The sequence below is a fragment of the Maniola hyperantus genome, chromosome 12, assembly GCF_902806685.2.
Source record: "Maniola hyperantus chromosome 12, iAphHyp1.2, whole genome shotgun sequence".
NCBI lineage: Eukaryota > Metazoa > Arthropoda > Insecta > Lepidoptera > Nymphalidae > Maniola > Maniola hyperantus.
The window spans coordinates 4,857,294-4,877,823 of NC_048547.1; the positions used below are offsets into that span (position 1 = coordinate 4,857,294).

At 34.5% G+C, this 20,530-nt stretch overlaps 1 protein-coding gene across 2 annotated transcripts in view; it reads right to left on the bottom strand.

Annotated features, from left to right (window-relative positions):
• Positions 1-6,693: 6,693 nt before the first annotated feature.
• The window catches only part of Fas1 (fasciclin 1), a 111,579-nt gene continuing 97,742 nt past the window's right edge, over positions 6,694-20,530 (bottom strand). Inside the window, exons 8-14 of one of the 2 annotated variants that reach the window (XM_034973723.2) lie at positions 15,894-16,051; positions 15,323-15,413; positions 14,832-14,843; positions 13,574-13,794; positions 12,974-13,136; positions 12,104-12,251; positions 6,694-11,623 (exon numbers count right to left, since the gene is read on the bottom strand). In XM_034973723.2, coding sequence (XP_034829614.1) covers positions 11,421-11,623; positions 12,104-12,251; positions 12,974-13,136; positions 13,574-13,794; positions 14,832-14,843; positions 15,323-15,413; positions 15,894-16,051 — 996 coding nt within the window. In that variant the 3' untranslated portion in view covers positions 6,694-11,420. The remainder of the gene's footprint in view (positions 11,624-12,103; positions 12,252-12,973; positions 13,137-13,573; positions 13,795-14,831; positions 14,844-15,322; positions 15,414-15,893; positions 16,052-20,530) is intronic. The other variant, XM_034973725.2, reaches the window with a different exon arrangement.

Consider the following 20,530-nt stretch of genomic DNA (forward strand, 5'->3'; position numbering starts at 1 on the left):
AAGATCAAGACAAGACTAAATCACGATTTAGAAAAGACCAAGACATGACCAAGGTCCAAGACAACTTGGCTTGGTCTTGCTTGATCTACAAATTATCCAGGAAACTTTCAGGAGAACCAAGGTCACTGATATAGTCTAAACTATCAGCAAGCTGAAGTGGCAGTGGTTAGCCCCCTGCCAGACACCCTTAAACTTTCAAACATTAAGGGCGTCTGGCACGGGGTTGCCATAACACTAAGTCTCTGGCAGACTTTATAGTTTGACGTAAGATTTTTTACACCTTTGTTACCTGTTATTTCCCAAAGCCACCATGATCCAAACTTAATAGTCGCTGATCGTTGCTCCTTGTATTGGGGACAATACACAGAGAAACTTTCAGCTTTTATAAAATAACGAAGGCCTGGCTCTGAGGTCGCTGACTCTCTCTCTATTAGGCATAAAAGTTAGTAAATAGGTAGAGAATTTAAAATATTAATAAAGTTATATCATATAAGTATCTAAATCATTTTGATCAGAATTTCATTTGATAATGCATTATTTGCCTCTTTTGAGAATGTATTAAACCGCTAAATTGCGCAAAATTACTATATCGACGTTATCGACGCTTGTGTGCTACAAGCAAAAGCAAAGGAAAATGTTTGAATTATTTATAAAGGAGAGCAAACTAAGCATTGCACTTCTAGCGAAAATTTAAGCGATGTTCTAAATTAATCTGATATTCCTGGTTCGTATGAAACACTTAGTTACGTTTTCATGTATTATGGTAGATCTTCTCTTTGATAAATAAAGCTGTGTTCGATTTATGAAGTAGGCAGGTCGCATTGAAGAGTCGTTCGCTGAATTCAATATTCATACTAAATATTAAGTATAGATAATATTATTTTATGTGAACACTACTGACCTGCCCCGACTTTGCTCGAGTTGAACCTTGGAAAATCGGTGAGGGCTGGAATTTTCAAATATCCTGGAATGCGTTGGTTAATTTTTAACTGAAAACTTAAATAAGTACCAGTTTACATGAATATATACTTGAAAAATGAGGGACTATCATACAAATTTTTGACTCCTGTTTATCCTCAAGGTTTAGTCCCAAGGAGCTTTCCAAAATTTTCCCCAAATTTCCCAAATTCGTGAAATACGTGTTTTTTTAACCGAAAGCCCAATTACATCATGGATTTCCAAAAGTCCTTTCTAAGTGAGTGCCTAGGTTTTAAAAAGAATCTACAGTCATCATTTGATGGCGTTGATGGATCAGTCAGTCAGGAAAGCTTTTTAGATTGAGATTTAATACTAAAAACTGCTGATCTCTTCAAAATATCCTTATGAAAATTACTATGTAGATTATCTATAGATTTTTCCAAGGAAATGAAGATTTTGATAACCTCACATTATAAATAAGTAACAAAAAAATGTTTTCAACTCACGTACGAAATGGTTTTGAGGGCGAAAATGGAAAACCCTCCGCTCATGATGCTAACTCGTATATTATTATATTGCGGTCACATTTGCTAGCTTCTCCAGAAATCTAAAAGGGTCGTGATCAAAGTCAAAAATGTATTCGTAGTGTACAGTAAATATTATATGGATGTTAGAATTATGGAATGTGTAGTGTTGGTAAAGTTTCAGTAAATGGTTTGGGCAAATGCAGCTGTTGTGCTAAAGCGGGTTTCGTTCTAAATGGAGGCAGGGCTTATCTGCACTCTCGGGCTCCATACTACTTGCCTGTTAACACAAGCCGAAGCCATTGCAGTAAGTCTGATTAAAAGCAGGCTTATGTTCCGAGCGGGCACTATCAGAGCGAATTTTGTATTTTTTCACATTTGTGTTTACAGTAATATTTTAGTAAGTAGTAAGTACGTTTTTAAAACGTAAAAAAAACAAATATCCATACTAATAATTATAAATGCGACAGTGTGTCTGTCTGCTAGCTTTTTAGGATGGTACAGAAAAAGATTCACGGTTCACCACCGGTTGACAAACTTTATAGCACCTAGCTAATTAAGTCCTTATCATTATCATCATCATTGTCATCACCAACCCCTCACCCCGACCGGCTAACTACAGAGCACCGGTCGTCACCTCAGAATAAGAAGTGATTTGGCCATAGTCTACCACGCTGGCCAAGTGTGGATTGGCAGACTTCACACACCTTGAAGGATATTTTTTTTTCTTTAGGAGGAGGAAAAATCCCTATCGGACATCTGTCTGTCGACAGGGTGTGTCCGACTTGCACGGACTAAAAGAACCTCCCCCTCTGCGAGATCAACACGGAACCGTATTACATTCTTCGTACTGACCCTCTGGTTGCTCTCTCTCCTTTTTTTCTAGCTTTTCTCTATCCTCCCTTGTCATCATTATGGGCTTTGGAGGACATTATGGAGATCTCTCAGGCATGCAGACGTGCTAGCCTAGTGGTGGTCCGCCTCTTAATCGAGAGATCAGGAGTTCGATCCCGAGCACGCACCTTGTAACTTCTCGGAGCTTTGTGCGTTTTAAGCAATGAAATATCACTTGCTTGATCGGTGAAGGAAAACATCATTTGAAGACCTAAAAGTATATAAACATTTAAACTTTACACGTAAAGCACTAACATAGCCTCAAACATAATTTAAAGTAGTATAACAAACTCAATTTCCTTACCGGAAGCGTTCCCAACATCCGGGAGCGACCTATGAAACAGTCACCTCTCCTACATGACTAATTAGATTGATCGAACATTTACCTATTGATAGTAATTGGCAATGAGAAATAATGTTGTTACTAGCAGGGAAGGAACATTTCATTGGTATCATGTGAAAAATCATATGAATAGCGTTAATATAATACGGCATAAGCGTAAAAAAGCGGCGTAAGACACGAAAAAGGAGCCGAAAAAAAAGTTAAGCAAAGAAACACGTATTTTTTCATTTGTGACCAAAAACCCAAATACCAATTTTCATGCAAATAACTTGAAAAATGACGGACTTTCATACAAACTTCCATCCCCCATTTAACCCACTTAGGGGTAGAATTTCGAAAAATCCTTTCTTAGTGGATACCTACTCTTCACAGAGAATAGACCCTCCAAATTTCAAGTCTTTAGGACCAGCGGTTTAGGCTGTGCGTTGATATATATGTCAGTCAGTCAGTCAGGACTGAATTTTATTTATATTATATAGATTTAAATAACACTAATGCTAAATCGCTTAGCGGCAGACTTTGCCGGTAGGATGGTAACTAGCCACGGCCGTAGCATCCCACCAGACCAGATCAGAGACAATTTAGAAAACTACAGTCTCAAATTGCCCCTGCCAGGAATCGAACACGGAACCTCTACTTATAAGACCACAGCACTTGTGTTCTCATTCAACGACGCGACGTATGGAATGAAAAACATAATGTGGTTTAGCTACGCTCGGATGGCTTGCTATGTTTGATCGTCACGTCAAAGACAAATGGCGCTGAAACTGACAACGTGACAGCGGGTGCAGGCGTGTGAAACTGTCACGTGTTCAACCGAGTGCAGGAAATGTCCGATGTTCCGATTTAGGGTAGGTTATTTTAAACACACAGCTTCGTAAGCTGTGATAGCCTAGCGGTTAGGACGTCCGCCTCCTAATCGGAGGTCGAGGGTTCGATCCCGGGCACGCACTTCTAACTTTTCCAAGTTATGTACGTTTTAAGTAATTAATCAAAGTCAAAGTCAAAGTCAAATGATTTATTCGAAATAGGTAATAAATTACTCTTATTGATGGTCTGGTATGGTGTTAGATTTGTAAGATAACATAGTGGTGATAATTATTACACAAACTTAAAACTAAAGCTACGAGGGTTCCATTATCTAATCATTAAGTATATATGGTAAATTATCACTTGCTTTAACGGTGAAGGAAAACATCGTGAGGAAACCTGCATGCCTGAGAGCTCTCCATAATGTTCTCAAAGGTGTGTGAAGTCTACCAATCCGCACATGGCCAGCGTGGTAGACTATGGCCAAAACCCTTCTCACTCTGGGAGGCGACCCGTGCTATGCAGTGAGCCGGCGATGGGTTGATAATGATGAGGATGATTTTACACTAGCTGATGCCCGCGACTTCGTCCGCGAGGATTTAGTTTTTTAAAATCCTAAAATGTTAAGTAATTGGATAATTCCAAAGAAGTTTGTTGTGTTGGATGGATTAGCTTTTTCAACGCAACAAAACACGACTTTTAAGGAGTATACATAAATGAGAATGAGCAACAAATGTACCCATTGTGTGTTACCCTCGACAGAACCGCAAAAAAAGTCTGATGAGATCATGAATTTTAGATTTTGTTTGTGACCTCTGACGCTTGTTCTTTTTCTGTGTGTAGTAATGTGTCAGGTACATAATATATATTATGAAAAAGCTTATCTTTTTTATTTGTGTATTCTTTGCAGTTTTAGTGATTTAATATTTTTCAAACCCGCAATGTATAGCGTGCAAAACTCGGCTCGATGATTTTTGAATATTCAACAAGGGAGTAAATTAGGAGCCAAATATATATAATAATAAAATATATTTTAGATAGACAATTGTTATCAAATTTTAGTTTTGAGCTTTAACTTTAGTTATGAAATGGTTGGATATATAGGTAGATTAGTAGCATTAAATTCCCGATGTGACAAATCAAATGCTTACTGAATGTAAATAGGTAGCTCACTATCTCCCTCGAGAGATCTTCTATACAGGAAGAGCTTTTACGGCTTTTTAAAACCGCTTAAACTGCAACGTGTCTTCAAGATGCAGATAACATCGTTCATCAGCGGTGCCTTTTGTCTATTTTTCCTTTACGAGTCTTCCTGTCTTCTAAGTCACATAACAAGAAAAGTACTTAGGTAAAAAGAAGGATAGGTATACTTACTACTTACTACTGCAAGTACCCATACTACAGGAGTTCCCAAACTTTTTAGAGCATGGAACTCTCAAAGCCCGTCATATTTTACGGAACCCCAAACCAAACGATAAATAATAAATATAAGATACCAACTGCAATCAATTTTTCACTATCATTTAGAAAATTAAACGGCTTTTAAATAAACTACGATCCGTAACAACTATGTCTAATGGGTTCCGTGGGTTTGAAGTTGCTAGCAATACTAACTTGCGTAACGAGCTCCTGGCCACAGATGCGTTAGTAGATATCCGCCAAGAGTAGGATAATGCATATAGATTACGACAAGATAATCTCAAATTAGTTTTTGATCGACTTAACGCCTAGTTACTTTGGTTGAGTGTAATCATAAGCTAACAAGTTAGGCTTATGGAAAATCTTGGTTTAAGTTGTTACAAGAATTTGCGTGAAATGAATCTTAAGTACCACATTAATATTAAAATTTTTGGTAGGCATTTTATAAACTGATTACAAAAACTATATATCCTTTACGTACCTACCTACTTTGTTCATAGAAAAAAAGCTCTACCCTTTAAGGTTGATTCTAGTACATAATTTATAGTATAAAATTAGAAAATATTATGAATATTTCGAAGTAGCAAAATAAGTAGGTACCTACCTACTTATTCATTAATGGTACCTACCTATTGGATTGTGTTTAGGCACTATAAGACAATAACGATTAGTTTTTGCTAGCGTTCTGGTTACACCCTATATTGCCTGAAAATAAATTGTAGCCTGTTTAGAATACGAGTGGGTAGATGTTCAATTCATTACATCGTGGATCACCCGAAGCGTTTCCATCACAGCGCCGAGATAAATTGATTCAGGAACTTTTATTTTCCCTTACAAAGAGGACTGAACAAGCTTACAATTTATTTTGTAAAACGATCACTTGTGTATCGCTGTCGTTTATTTATATTGTAAGATGAATAGTGTACCTTTTCATTGAAAAGACCACAAATATGAAAGGAAATGGATTTTTATTTATGTAGCACAAATACGTGCTATAGTAAGTAAGTATATTGCGTGCTCTTCACATTTACGTGAAGAGGTCCAGTTAGCCAACTCTATTTTTTATTAGGGTACCTAGTAAAACAAGGAACCCTTATAGGTCGTTTCATCCAGTCCGTCATTTAAAAACCGGTCAAGTGCGAGGCAGACTGGCACACGAAGGGTTCCGTACCATCGTACAAGAAATAAAACTTTTTTTGTAATTTTCATGGCGGCAATTTTGAAATTTTTAGGATTAGTTGTTATTGCAGCAACGGAAATACACATTCTGTGAAAATTTCAGATCCTATATGGTTCACGAGTCGCTTCAATTTTATTTTGTTTGCAATAGAGCCAAAATAGATATTTCGTAAAACCAGCCTGGCGACTGACGTATACTCTGCCCCTATGTGTAAACTAGTGAACTTGTGATAGCCTAGTGGTTAGGACGTCCGCTTTCTAATCGGAGGTCGGGGGTTCGATCCCGGGCACGCACCTCTAACTCTTCGGAATTATGTGCGTTTTAATTAATTAAATATGACTTGCTTTAACGGTGAAGGAAAACATCGTGAGGAAACCTGCTTGCCTGAGAGTTCTCCATAATGTTCTCAAAGGTGTGTGAAATCTACCTATCCACACATGGCCAGCGTGGTAGACTATGGCCAAAACCCTTCTCACTCTGAGAGGAGACCCACGCTCTGTAGTGAGCGGGTGACGGGTTGATCATGATGATGATAATGATATGTGTAACTAATTCTGTTATTGCATTTTCAGGTTGAATACATTAATTTAAACATAATATTTTTTCCATATTCTTTATTCTGAAAACACTTAGGTACATACATCGTTTATCGTAATTGATACATTTTAAGGTAATAACATCAATAATATTATCATCGAACTCGAATGCATTTAACCAAATATTTGGCTGTATATTTGGTCAAAACTTATATTGTCTTGGGTCAATTCGACCCCGCGTACATCTAAAGTTATTCTTAGTTATGTCAATAGAACTCCTTATTAGATATAATTGAAAACATTTATTGACTATAATAATGATTTAGTACTATTGTAAGTAGTTGCAGAGTTAAAGATAAGATACAGAGCTTCTGTGATATACAATTGGTTACGATTAATTATTAGTTGCTGAAATGATCAAACACTACAATATGCACCTAATTTACTTTGCAGTTGGAAAAATTCATCGCTGAATGTGTTGCTGATCGCAAATCTCGAGAACAGCTGAATCCATTTCGCTAATTCTTTATTCATAATATTCCTTGAAGTACGAGGATGGTTCTTACGGAGAGAAAAAAATAAAAAAATCCTGAAAAAGAATCGACTGTTAGGCGGTACGAAGTTCGCCGGGGCAGCTAGTTGTTATAAAAAAAAATACAGTCGAATTGAGAACCTCCTCCTTTTTTTGAAGTCGGTTAAAAACTACAAATATCATACATAAGAATATCGCAAGCAACTGTCCAAACATTTTTGTTGCCCTATGTATACGTTAGCGCTCTATATCATAATCTTTACCCTGGGGTTGTAAGCTTACATAGATAGACATAAATAGAGGTCATTTAAATAAGATAAGCTTTGGTTTACGAGGTTTCCATTAATGACATACCTACAATATTTACGCTAAAAATTAAATGAAAATAATATGTTACATTTGATTCAATTTCTTTTAATGTAAAACTCTTAACACACTGGCTAAATAAGCATCGCGATTGTTGTTTACGTTTTATCTACGCATATATTTGTTGTGATATTTATCAATTCGACAAGGAACAGTAACATACAACAATCGTGGCGCTACGAAGAGTTTTTTTAACAAAACAATTTTCCAGATGAAATGACTCACTCGCCAAGAGAAATGCTGCCTTATGAAAGTGTAAAATGTTTCATATAAAATCAGTCATATTGTTAATAGTAGTAACCATTTAAGAGCTTAATCGAAAATTCTTGTCTATATGTGAGAAATATCAGAACGCAGCATTTCTGTTCTTTTTAATACTGATGAAAATTGCTTTAAGTGTTTTCGATATGATTAGTATCAGTCGCGTCAAGATTTCATACCAAATCATTAATTAATATTAACTTATACAAACTTACAAAAAATATTTACATTCATTAAAAATAATTAATTCATTTTACAGACAATTCACACACCGCACGCTACCTGTTTTTTCATAAAACTTGGGTTTTTAACATTATTCACTTTATTAGGTTGGATTTAAATTATGTTTGGCATGTCGTTTCATTCGCGTTTGGACAGGCCATGCCTGAATGGAGCAAAAATTGCTCCATTGCTCCAATTGCTGAAAGGAGCTGAATGGACACATGGAGCAAAAACGAAATTTATAAATATGTGATTGAAAGTAGCTAGCTGCGGTTAAATGGTGCGATGTGTGGATGCCTTAACAATAGTTACAAATGCACCATAGTTTATAAGCACTCCCATCTCTATATACAAATAAAATTTCTTTTTTTTAAATATTAATTGTTTCATTTTATACGTTGCAAACATTTTACAGTAGGTATTTTAACGAAAACTTTATAAAATAAGTAAATATTATATAATATATATCTTGAATAAATATTATCTCAATTAATATTCTGATTAGGTATATTATATAATTATATCCAAACATTAGTTAAATTTCTAAAATTTAGAGAAATGCAAAACACTTAAGACATTCGCAAAAATGTAAATAAATCTATACTATCAAAATAAATGTGGAATGTAAAATTGTTTAAGAAAAGAAAAAAAGGTTTTCATAAAACAAGGCACTACAAGTGGGTAGAGGCAATAGAGGGAAAGTTGCATAGCTATAAGTTATTTTATTTTTATGTATCTAATAAATAATTTAGAAATAAATATTTTTCTTTAAAATAATATTATAAAATGTATAATATTAATAATATTGTGAAGTATAATATTAGCCATAGATAAAAGGCAACTTTCCACATTATGTGATCCTACAAACCGTCACGCATGAGTTTATTATAAAACTAATTAGCTTATGTATTCTCGGATATATTTTATCATTAATTCCGAAGAATATTACACACTACATACGAACTCACAAATTAAAATTTTTAACTTTTTATAATATTAGTATAGATAATACAAGTAGGTATATCGTCCGTGCCAGACGCGTCTATGCCGCGCAGTACGTATCTTTTATGTCACAACTCGCAGATGAAAGAGATACGACATATTATTGCCGCAAAGGAGGCGTTCGCGATATCACGCACCGTGGAAAGTCAACAACTATATAAATACTCCTAGCTAGGTACAACGGCAAATAATGCAGCATTTTATAGCATAGGGTGCTCGTCATATCAAAATTGTACTCATATAATATTTTTATTATTTTCGTGATTATTTTATCTTCATGAACTTCAAGCCTGAAAATTGCGATGCCTTAATTTACCACATCTCGAATCATTAGAAGTTCTGCCAACTTTAAAAAATTATAATGGTGTACATTATCATTAATCCATTCTATTATTATTATTAATATTATTAAGGTAACGCTTGCTCTTTGCCAGATACCTACTAAAAAGTACCTAACTGCAAAATTTTTCGACTACGCCTTTAACACGTCATAATAATTATGTACCTATGGTCTTTCTTGTCTTCAATTATTTATTATGTAAATTTTTTGGGTAAAAATTACTTTTGTAATTTTATACTAAGTACTATTTATACAAGGGGTGCGATACCAAATTATTCACCTGAGTAGCCAAACTGGCTTGGATCATCCGGTGCTAAGTACCTACCTAGCTGTAAATAAGTTAATCAATTTTCAGAAAGAAAGTTGTATAACATAGCATACAACTTTTGAAGTGAGCTTACATGGGGGCTGAGGCTTAAAGTTTCAAGACTTGGTTTGTTTTGATGGCTACTTATTGCATAAAATATCACCCCGAGGTCTAGCTAAACATTCTGCCAACTTTAATAACCCGATTCGCCTCTCAAACTTATAATATTATTCTTCCAAGATGTTTATTTACTGTTATCCTTATATGATATCTATAAATGATATCTTCTCACTGTATTTTGATTTTCGCTACTTGGTCAGGACCAAGGAATATAGGAACCTATGTCTTTTTTTAACTAGGTAGGTTTTCCTCTTTCCTAGGTATTATTATTTAAAAAAACCAGGATTTTCTTATTTATAGAAAAATTATAGCTTTATTTTAAGTGGACTAAAATAATTTCTATTTTTTTAGTTAAATGTCATTATGATCGACATTATTAAGTCAACATGAATAAAAGGTAAGTAATTTATTCAATTAATTTCATCACAATTCCGAAACGTCCCATGGGAGGCTTTGACATTCGATCGTAACCAAATAATCATCACAAACTTTTTAAGTTTCATTTTTTGTCCACAAATTAAGACGAATCATTTTAATTCGCACCTTCAGAAAAATGCAAAATAAATTAGATCAATCCATCTAAATTTCATAAGTTGCTTTTTTAAAATATCCATACGTTAGAAGACTTTAATAAAGTACCTACCTAATTAACGATCCAAAAATCAAGTTAATAATGTTTCTTTCAATTGATTCAAAAAATTATTTGATTCATTTGAATGAAATTATTCATCATAATAAATATTACACACACAAAATTCTAAACGACATTTAAATCAATTTGTCATTTTTAATGAATTGCTTAAAATCTGTGGCAGTGTTAAACTTCCTCATAATTATGATAAATTATGATTTTTTAATAACTCAAAGAAAAACACCGAGTGAGAATTAATGTCTATAATATAGTCTATGCAAAATGAAATAATTTTACATACAGTTGTTAGATGATGACTGCGAATTGCGAACAAACGCTCATATGATTTACTTTTCAATTTTGAAGTAGGTAATCGTTTGTCTTATAATAAATTTTTTACAATAGCATCCAATTCCAACTATACATAAAAATTCAGAATCAATTGTTCCTTTAGGAACCCGATACAAACTTTCGTGGTCTATAGTCATCTTAGTTCATTATATCACCTATGCTATATAGGTATTGTTAACATAAAATAGATGCTCGTTGAGATTTTGTTTGCTTTTATAATCTTTTGTAACTTGTGAAGTACCTACTATCAAGTTACTTATCACTTTCCCGGTCGCACATTTATTATAATTTATACCTAAATTGGTAACTATCTAAACATCTTAAGTATTGTATATTTCAGAACCTACTTAATTTAAATAGTATTAAAATTTTACGATATTATTATTATTATTTATTAGCTGTAATGGACAAGACATTTTTTTTATCTTAACAAAAGTTCCTCAAATGGATGTTTATAATTCGATTTAAAACTTAACATTAACTCAATGTCCAAATTATAAAAGATACTCGTATATTTTTTAATGTCACGTAAACGTATTTTTGAGTAAAGTTCATTATTTTGCACATTTTGAGATCTAAAGGGTATATAAAATGCTTTAGAAATTTAGCTTTTAGCAATAAAACAATTTGATCGAGTAGTGACCAATTTAAGTATATGAACCGCTTATTCCAAAATCCTAGCAAAGATAAAATAAATGAACAGGAGGCTAAAAGTGTAAGCTATGCGAGTCTTGTCCGCGCTACCCGTAGCTCTGATGTCGCTTTCAAGTACAAAAGGCTCATCTATTACGTGAATAATGCCATTAGTGCATTCCACGTCTGGTCTGAACACGTGGATCCAACGACCGTTCCACTCGACGTAGTAATCTGTTGAAAAAAACCTCATAAGTAAATTAAATTAACTAAAAAAAGAAAACGTTAGAGGAATTAGTAAAAAGCAAAATAATAGTTGCCAAATCAATTTTAGTGTAGCTTGTTTCAAAAAATGTAACATATAAACTCCCAAACGCTATATTCACATTAAGTAACGTTATTATTGACTTTATTGGCTGCGTTCTCATTATAGTTTATAATACCTAGCTCAATATTTTTGTGATCAGATTTGTTTTTACCTATCTGCCTGATTGAACTATGTGCCCTGCCCAAATATTTCTGTAGTCCAAATATTCGAGTCCAAAATAAATAATCATATCATCACAATCAACCCATCGTTGGCTCACTACAGAGTACGGGTCTCCTCTCAGAGTGAGAAGCGTTTTGGCCATAGTCCACGCTGGCCAAATGCGGATTGGTAGATTTCACAGACCTTTGAGAACATTAAAATAAATAAGTGAAACAAAATCTTACTCTTATCAGACTCCTTGACGCGTAATCGGAGAGGGTCCCTTGAAGTGGGCAGAACGAACGGGTGAGTTTCGTTAGCCAAAAGTTTTAGATCCGAAACAGTGTATGAACGATCTGCTCGAATCATGTGCCGCTCCAGGATTTGTTTGGTCTGAAAACAATGATATTGATTATTAAAAACATATAGGCAAGTTTAGTCCTAATGTGTCCTGATATCTTGGCTAGATTCGATTAGTTTTCGAGAAATTTCGAAATACTAACAACGTTTTCTAAAGGTAAGATTAATAGTAAGTACATCGAAATAATGACAACCGCAAAGCGAAGCCTCAAAGGGCGGAGATAAAGTACCTACATAATGTAAATTTTTCACATTTTTTTGCTCAGCTCCCCTAAAAATTAATTTAGGCTACGACGTAGGTATACGTAGAGAAGTTTATTGGCCCTTTTTTAAACAGTTACGCTCCAGTTCTTTCCAGACCGCTACGGTAGAATATCCCCCAAAATTAGATACTTTCACCCAGTGACAAAGTTTTTTACAAAAACATCAAACAAGTAGATTCGGTGTTGACGATAAAAAAAATAACTATATGTAGGTATTATTTAACAGAAAAATAACAGTCACTCAAGTTAATTAAATTTATTGAAAGCTACGAAATAATTTACATTGCGTTATGAATAATTTAATGGCAACATGAATAATTAAAAAATATATTGATATTTTAATACGTTTTATCACTATCACTTAAAAAAGCTTTTGAAAAAAAGATCGATGAATTCATTTACAAATAATATAATCTGTAGGTACGCATATTATGTGGCGTGATTTCAGGACAATATTCAGAATATCAAATGTTTTGAGCATTGCACACTTACGTAATATCCGAAATCCTCTTTAAACAGAGCGTTGTATGCAGAGGGATGCTTTATTTGGAATTTGAGCCAAGCGTGATCGCGGGGAACGAAGTACGTGTACCGGTGTTCCAGCTCGTTTAGCTGCAGGTTGAACATCTGCCGCTTGCCGAGATTGTATGTGATGCTAAAATTGAAATTGTATTTTGAATGCTCTCACTCTACACTCTGCTGTACATTTTCATGGAAATATTCGACGTAAGTGAAGTGTTATGAATGCTGTATTTTTGCGTATCGCAGTAAGATATAAGAGGTAAGTGATTTCTTACATTTCGTAGCGATATTATAAAATCTGGAAGGAAAGCTATTGGTGTGGTTATGAAAAAAAAACCGCTAAGGCTGCTACTGGAGAGGGGTAGAAAACTGTGACGAGAGCTTTATACCGCTCTCGTCACAGCTTTCTAACCCAAAACGCGTCGTTGAGGCTTAGGTGGCAACATACCCAGTAAATAGATAATTTACAATAAGGTTAAAGTGAAAACATATTATAAGCTAACATTTTAACAGTAAATTGATGTAATGTGTTCGACATAAATTTGCATAAAATATAAATTCCACACTAACTTTAGCATAGGGTCCGTCTTCATCTTTTCGTACACAGTAGTATACGGAATGCCCAGCACTCTGTCGATGATATGAACGAAACCGTTGGTCGCGGCGATGTTGGTTTGTGTTACTGTTGCATTGACGCCGCCTCCTTCTACGGTCAATGTCATGTTGTTCTGAGAGTTTATCACGTTGAAATACAAATACCTGCGCGGTAACGCTGTTGGTGCTTGATATATCTAAAAATATAAATATATTGAAATGTTTACACATAAGATGCATCCACACTAAATTAATTCTGCCGTTTAGACTAAGCCCGCACTGCGTTTATTTTATCGCGTGACTTTTCTGCGACATGAAAATTGCATGAAGCTGTTCGCGCGTATCTTCTTCGCGAGTGCGTGCGGCTCCATACAATTTCTATAATATGTCACAGAATTCTGCGATTAAATTCTCGCGGTGAAAATTCGCTGTGGGCTTACATAAGTAAGTAAGTAACTACTTGAGGGAGTAAGTGATTCAGTGAAATCGGATGTGCGATCGAACAAGCTGATGTCGATTAGGTGTCCTAATTACTAATAAGATATACGTGATAAAACAGATTATTGATACCGCGCCAATCTGCGATGGTGCCATTGTTTATTTGCTCATTCGTTCCGTAATTGGGTTCTAACTTTTATTATTTCGACGCGACGCCAACGATGCGCCACGCTCGAAGACGGCAAAATTATGTTTTATCAATTTATAATTCCTAGATAACATTATGTCTACCATGTACAATCCACAACATATTCATGTCTGAACAGAAATTTTGAAAATGATCAACTAATTTTTACACGATTCACACGGTTCGCACATTTAAAATTTACATAGGTAAGTAAAATTCATATAAAACAGGGATTTTATCAGGGTAACACAGACATTCAGATAACATGTAGAGCATGCAAAGATTTGTATCTTTCTATACTTCTTATGATAGCTACACGTATGTTACTGTATACTGTAGCGAGCTAAAAAAGTCACATGCAATCGGTTTCGTTCATTTCAAAAACTAATGATCTAGATAGGTATCTTTTTACTTTCCAGGAACATGCGGATTTTTACTTTCCTTAATGGTGCACGGCTTATGAAGTTGTACAAAATGGAAATAGCATCCCTTACATTGAAACAGAAAGAACGATTACAAAACAATGATGGACGGAGAAAGATTAGTACAAAGAATGAGTTCAACTAAATGAGAAGAGGATTAAAATTGTTTAAGTTTTACTCAACATACTGAGCCAGGGCGCTGTTCCGCGAAGCAGCAAAAGAATAAATAAAAGTGAACGTTGAGCAGTTTAATTTATTACGAATTTTTTAATCTTGCAGAGCGTATTTATTTTGAAAGAAACTAAATTTAACAGTGAATATTTTAATAGAAAATGTTTATTCGTTTTAGTTTGAATCTACTTTAATAGTTTTAGCAGTGTTACATTTGTGTTTATTACATTAGATCTATACAAAAAATTTATTATTAAATACTGCTTTCCACGATGAATGATATCGAATACAATAATTAGGAACGCGACATTTTTCGAGGCAGCAGTGGCAGACGTACCCGCGTCGCGGACGTATGCCGTACTTAAACATAGAATGTATGCCAAATCACGCACCGTGGGTAGCCATCATAACAAGTGCAATAATTTATAAGGCAATTGTGAAACATTACAATTTTTGTAAAAAATGTGCTCTGTAAAAACAAAATTTAAACTGACAGAAGGAACATACCTGGTTCATGTTGTTGTGAATAATTGCATCTAACGGTAATCTTTCTCGCACTAAATGCAAATTCAAAATTTCTTGCAGTTTTTGATGATTCCTAAAAAATATTTAAATTTTATAAATCCTTTACATACCTAGGTACAATATATACTAAACACATTAATAATTTTATAGCCTTATTTAAGAAATGCGTTTCCTAATAAGAATGCTTACTAAATTATTATATTTACATAGGAAAAGAATACTTTCAGTTTGGTACTTATTTAACATTAGGTAATAAAACATCGTGAGGAAACCTGCATGCATGAGAGTTCTCCATAATGTTCTCAAAGGTGTGTGAAGTCTACCAATCCGCACATGGCCAGCGTGGTAGACTATGGCCAAACCCCTTCTCTCTCTGAGAGGAGACCCGTGCTCTGTAGTGAGCGGGTGATGGGTTGATCATCATCATCATCAAGCTCGTAGACAATTTGAAATAGATTTTTAAATTCGCCCATAAACCTCAGGCCTAACCTGAATAGGAAATAATCAAGCCAGTTTTGAAAATTAAATTCTATGGAAATCAACTCGAACCCACCTGATAACGTTTTGTACACTAATTTCGTTCCACGCCTCGTTGGAAGGTGCAAACAGGGTGATGTCCTTCGCCAGAGTAAGCTCATTTAGAAACTGATTGTGCTCGCCCAAGTCCATGATCACCTCGTAGAATTTACACAGGGGACCGTCCTCCTTTTCCTGGTGAGAAAAAGTAATTAGTGAACGCTTTGTTTCCAGCTAAGAGGCGTTTATTCGTAGCGCAGTCCAAACAAACGTAGTATGGCTCTCATACTAAACAATCAAACTCATTGAAATTTAATAGATACGTTCTAGGAACTAATATCTGTGGTTTTCCAGATTTCCCTTAAATTATTCAGTTTCAAAGTTATCAAATCAAACTTAACAAATCTCTAAGCGCGTGTAACTTTAAAACTAGTAATTTTTACGGAAATCTGGCAAACTACAGATATAGATATAAGTTTCTAAAAGGTTTTTATTATTATTTATTTATCTACAATCATAATATAGAACGTACCCACATGCTATTTTTTGTTATTTACAGTCTTACTGTCTTCAAAATTACATCCAGTTTGATTGGTTAATATTCAAATGAAAACCAAACTGGTTACGTTTGTATGGAGTGAGTGACGGCGAGTTGCCGTTAATGAGCAGTTAGCACACCGACTAATAGATATTTTATTCTAGCCTTTCTAGCTCTATTCACTGGCAAAACACTTCGTTAATTAAGTGGCACTAAAATTGCTTAGCTTTTGCATACGCTACTTTTTTCAGTTCTATGTTTATATGCTTTAATTATATTTTGTGAAAATTGAGGCGTAAGGAATATTATAGATAAGTATTTTTAGGGTTCCATACCTCAAGAGGAAAAAAGGAACCCTTATAGGATCACTTCGTTGTCTGTCTGTCCGTCTGTCCGTCGTGTCTGTCAAGAAAACTTATAGGGTACTTCCCGTTGACCTAGAATCATGAAATTTAGTAGGTATGTAGGTTTTATAGCACAAGTAAAGGAATAAATCCGAAAACCGTGAATTTGTGGTTACATAAAAAAAAAAAATAATGATTTTTAAAGTAAGATAACTATACCAAGTGGAGTATCATATGAAAGGGCTTTACTTGCAAATTCTAAAACAGATTTTAATTTATTTTAATGAATTATAGATTTTGATTTATTGTGCAAAATGAACCCTCGGTGCGCGAGTCTGACGGCACTTCGCCGGTTTTATAAAGTAAGTAAGTACTTACTTTATAATATTTTAAAATTTTATACTTAAGTGATTCATCGTTCATTTTCTATGTTAAAGAGAGAGAGCCATCGAGTGGCCGACCTTCGTTATTTTATAAAAACTGAAAGTTTCTCTGCGTATTGTTCCCAACACAAGGAGGAACGATCGAGGAGGAAATTTTTCTGCTATGGAAGCTAGCGGGCGGGTCGCAATTAACATATAAAAATAAAATATTAAACATAGTATGAAGTTATAAAATCTTATATTAAAATAAAGCAGTGCTTGTACCTATGTACAATTCAGGCACAATAAGATATTATATTCTCTAAATCTAATTTCTAAAAGCTTTACAGAGCGTATTATTAGGTTATCAGACATAAACACAATATTAAACGATATTATAATTCAGTCTAAGTTGCGAGACCTTAGTAATGTACGTGTAGGTACATATTATATTATTGTAAACGAAACGTTTACACATCTGGCAGCGCACGATATATCATATGGAACGTTTAGCGATACTTTTAAGCAATAGTTAGGGAGGCGAATAGGGGAATTTTCGGTAATACTCGAGCGTGGCAGTTTAAGATATGAGTGATACCTTAGACCTAATAGAACAACCTTGTAAAGTATTTAGCTCTATATGTAGTGACGCGCGCCTAGGATAGACGATCAGATTAGTAAAAAAAATCGATAGTCTAAAATACTCGAGCGCGTCAGATTAAGATATTGGGGGTTGATTTTAGTGTTTTAAGACTAAATTTAACTAATCTGACGATAAGTCCTTGACGTCGCCGAGTTATAGGGTCGCGAACTTGTAAAAAAAAACGTTAATCCGGCATTCTCGAGCGCGATTTTTATTTTTTTTATTTTGAAGAATATAATCTAAAACTTACTAAAAATACAAAATCTGCCGGTTTCCGCATGACCGGAAGTGTGGAGGAGCCATTTCGTCTTCCGAAAAACGCGTTGCGGCATATAAGTCGCGAACGATACATTTTACCAAAAAAAAGTTTAAATAAACAAAAAAGGTAATTTTATTTTACACAAAAAAGGTCTCTTTACATTTTTGTCCAAAGTTAAAACTTTTTGACTTAAAGCATCATAAAAACTCAAACTCCCGGTTTTTTGAGTATATCTGTATATCTCGAAAACTGAGGGTGTTAAAAAAATTGATATGAAATAACGATAATTAAATTATGTGACTTTTATTATATCTCAAATTTTTTTTTTCTAAAGCTTCTCGACAATTTTCGTGGACTCGGAAAAAGTTACGCGTATCTGTATACAAAAGTATCATTAACATGTACAGTTTCATGTATGTATATTATTCAATAGCCTGTTGATCCTCACATTGTTTTTTGGACGTACCGTAAGCAAAAGAAAGTGAAGAATTGAAGCAACAAAGAGGAATTTGCCATAAACATGTAATACAGACTGAGCGCTTCGCGGAAATATGCCGTCCTACCAGTATTTTTCCTTAATTTCGCAACATTGATGGTGGGGGAAAAAGCGGTAGAAGGGAAATTTCGGGAAATTACTATTTTTATATCATTTAATTTTTTTATACAATAAATAATACAATTCGTACTATATTTCATCTACATTTACGTTGGTTGTATCTATCGCTTTATTGTCATTCTTAAATTCCCCGTTTTATCAAGGAGAAAGAAAGGAAAAAAAACCAAAAAACCTTTTTCGGTCAGATTAAGAGAACCCACCAACATTTTTGTCAGATTAAGAAAATTTGCTTTCAGGATACCGAGATAAACCTCCCCTATGAAAATCTGACGCGCTCGAGTATTTTGAAAAAACTTTTTTTTTTTGCATTTTCAAAAATTCATCGTAACTTATCGTCGCGCCGAAATCGTCAGTTTTTTTAAAGGGAGCTTCCTTGGCGCCTACTCAACACCCCTTCCGAAAATCTGACGCGCTCGAGTTTTTTTTTTTTTTTTTTGCATTTTTGACTACTTTATATGCCTACCCCCACCACGCAAACTGGCAGATTAGTATACCGTTGTTATCAGAGGCACTTGGGGCATACGTAGTATGAATATCTGACGCGCTCGAGAATGCCCAAGTAACTGTTTTTTTAAACATTTTTGAAGAACCGTACACGCCAAACTCACCGCTAAAAATGGTTTTTACCATACGAGCTTTTCTTTTCGAAATTATTTTATCTTTCGATTTTGATAGGTCTCGACGGCGCCGTTGAATTACGCCATTTAGCTACCTCGCCTCCCTAACTACAAGTTTGTGGCACTAAAATCGACGAATGACATGTTAGAAAATAAATATATATGCTAAATAAATGTAGACTGAGAAAAGATACTTAGGTACTATTTGGGTGAGCATAAGAGAGAATTTGCAAGAGGTTTTTGTTGTTGGTTTCAGTTGGAAAAATTGTTGTATTTTTACGAGTGTATCGTAAATTTTTGACTATATTCAACGATTATAAAGGTTTTTCTACTATCCGAAGTCGTGTGTATTCGAATATTTTATTAGTGCAGCAGAAGAAATTACTAAACAAAATAAACAAAAATCGTAATCGCGTGAAACACTTCACACTGTTTAATTTTTATTTTCCTTATCATATCACGTAAGAAAAGTACACAGCTTGTATACGGAGACTATAGGTACTAAAGCTTATAATATGAGTTTTATCAATTATTCGTAATTAATAAATATATTATACCTTACCTTCAAAACTCTTGCTCGTTTGTTCCTAAAAGTGCTACGGGTGTATGACTAATAAAGTAAATTAAAATGACATAATAATATTAACTAGACAAAGAATATATACATATCAGAGTGACTATTTAGGTATCGAGTATGTAAGTACATAAGTTCATGCAAGGTAGGTATAGACAATACTTACAATTCCCTAGAGTCGTAAAATTCATGCAGGATCCATGACAAGGAAGCATAAACATGTAACAAGGAATATAACAAACTACTTAGATGATGCCTGCCACTTTGTCCGCGTATGTATATATTATAAATATAGTTTTATTAACTATCCCACATCATAAAAAAATAGTCTATGCCCATCTCCAGAATGCAAGCTATCTCTGTATTAAGTAGCTGATGTCCCCAACTTCGTCCACGTAGATTTAAGTTTTTGAAAATCCGGTGAGAACACTTCGATTTTCGGGGACAAAAGTAGCCAGTGTCCCCGGTGCTAAGGTAAGTAAGCGGCAGAAAGTAATGTACATCGAACTTCAGAACGAGATAGCGGATTTGTAGAGTTGTCTCTGTCGTTGAGACCGACAAAACGTCATATAGGTATGAGTGACAGAGAACGCTCTACAAAGTCGAAATGTCATTTTAAAAGCCGATGTACATTACTTTCTACCTCGTACTGTAAGCTAACTTTGTACCAAACATCAAAATCGGTTAAACGGATAGGTAGCAGACAGACCGCCACATTTTT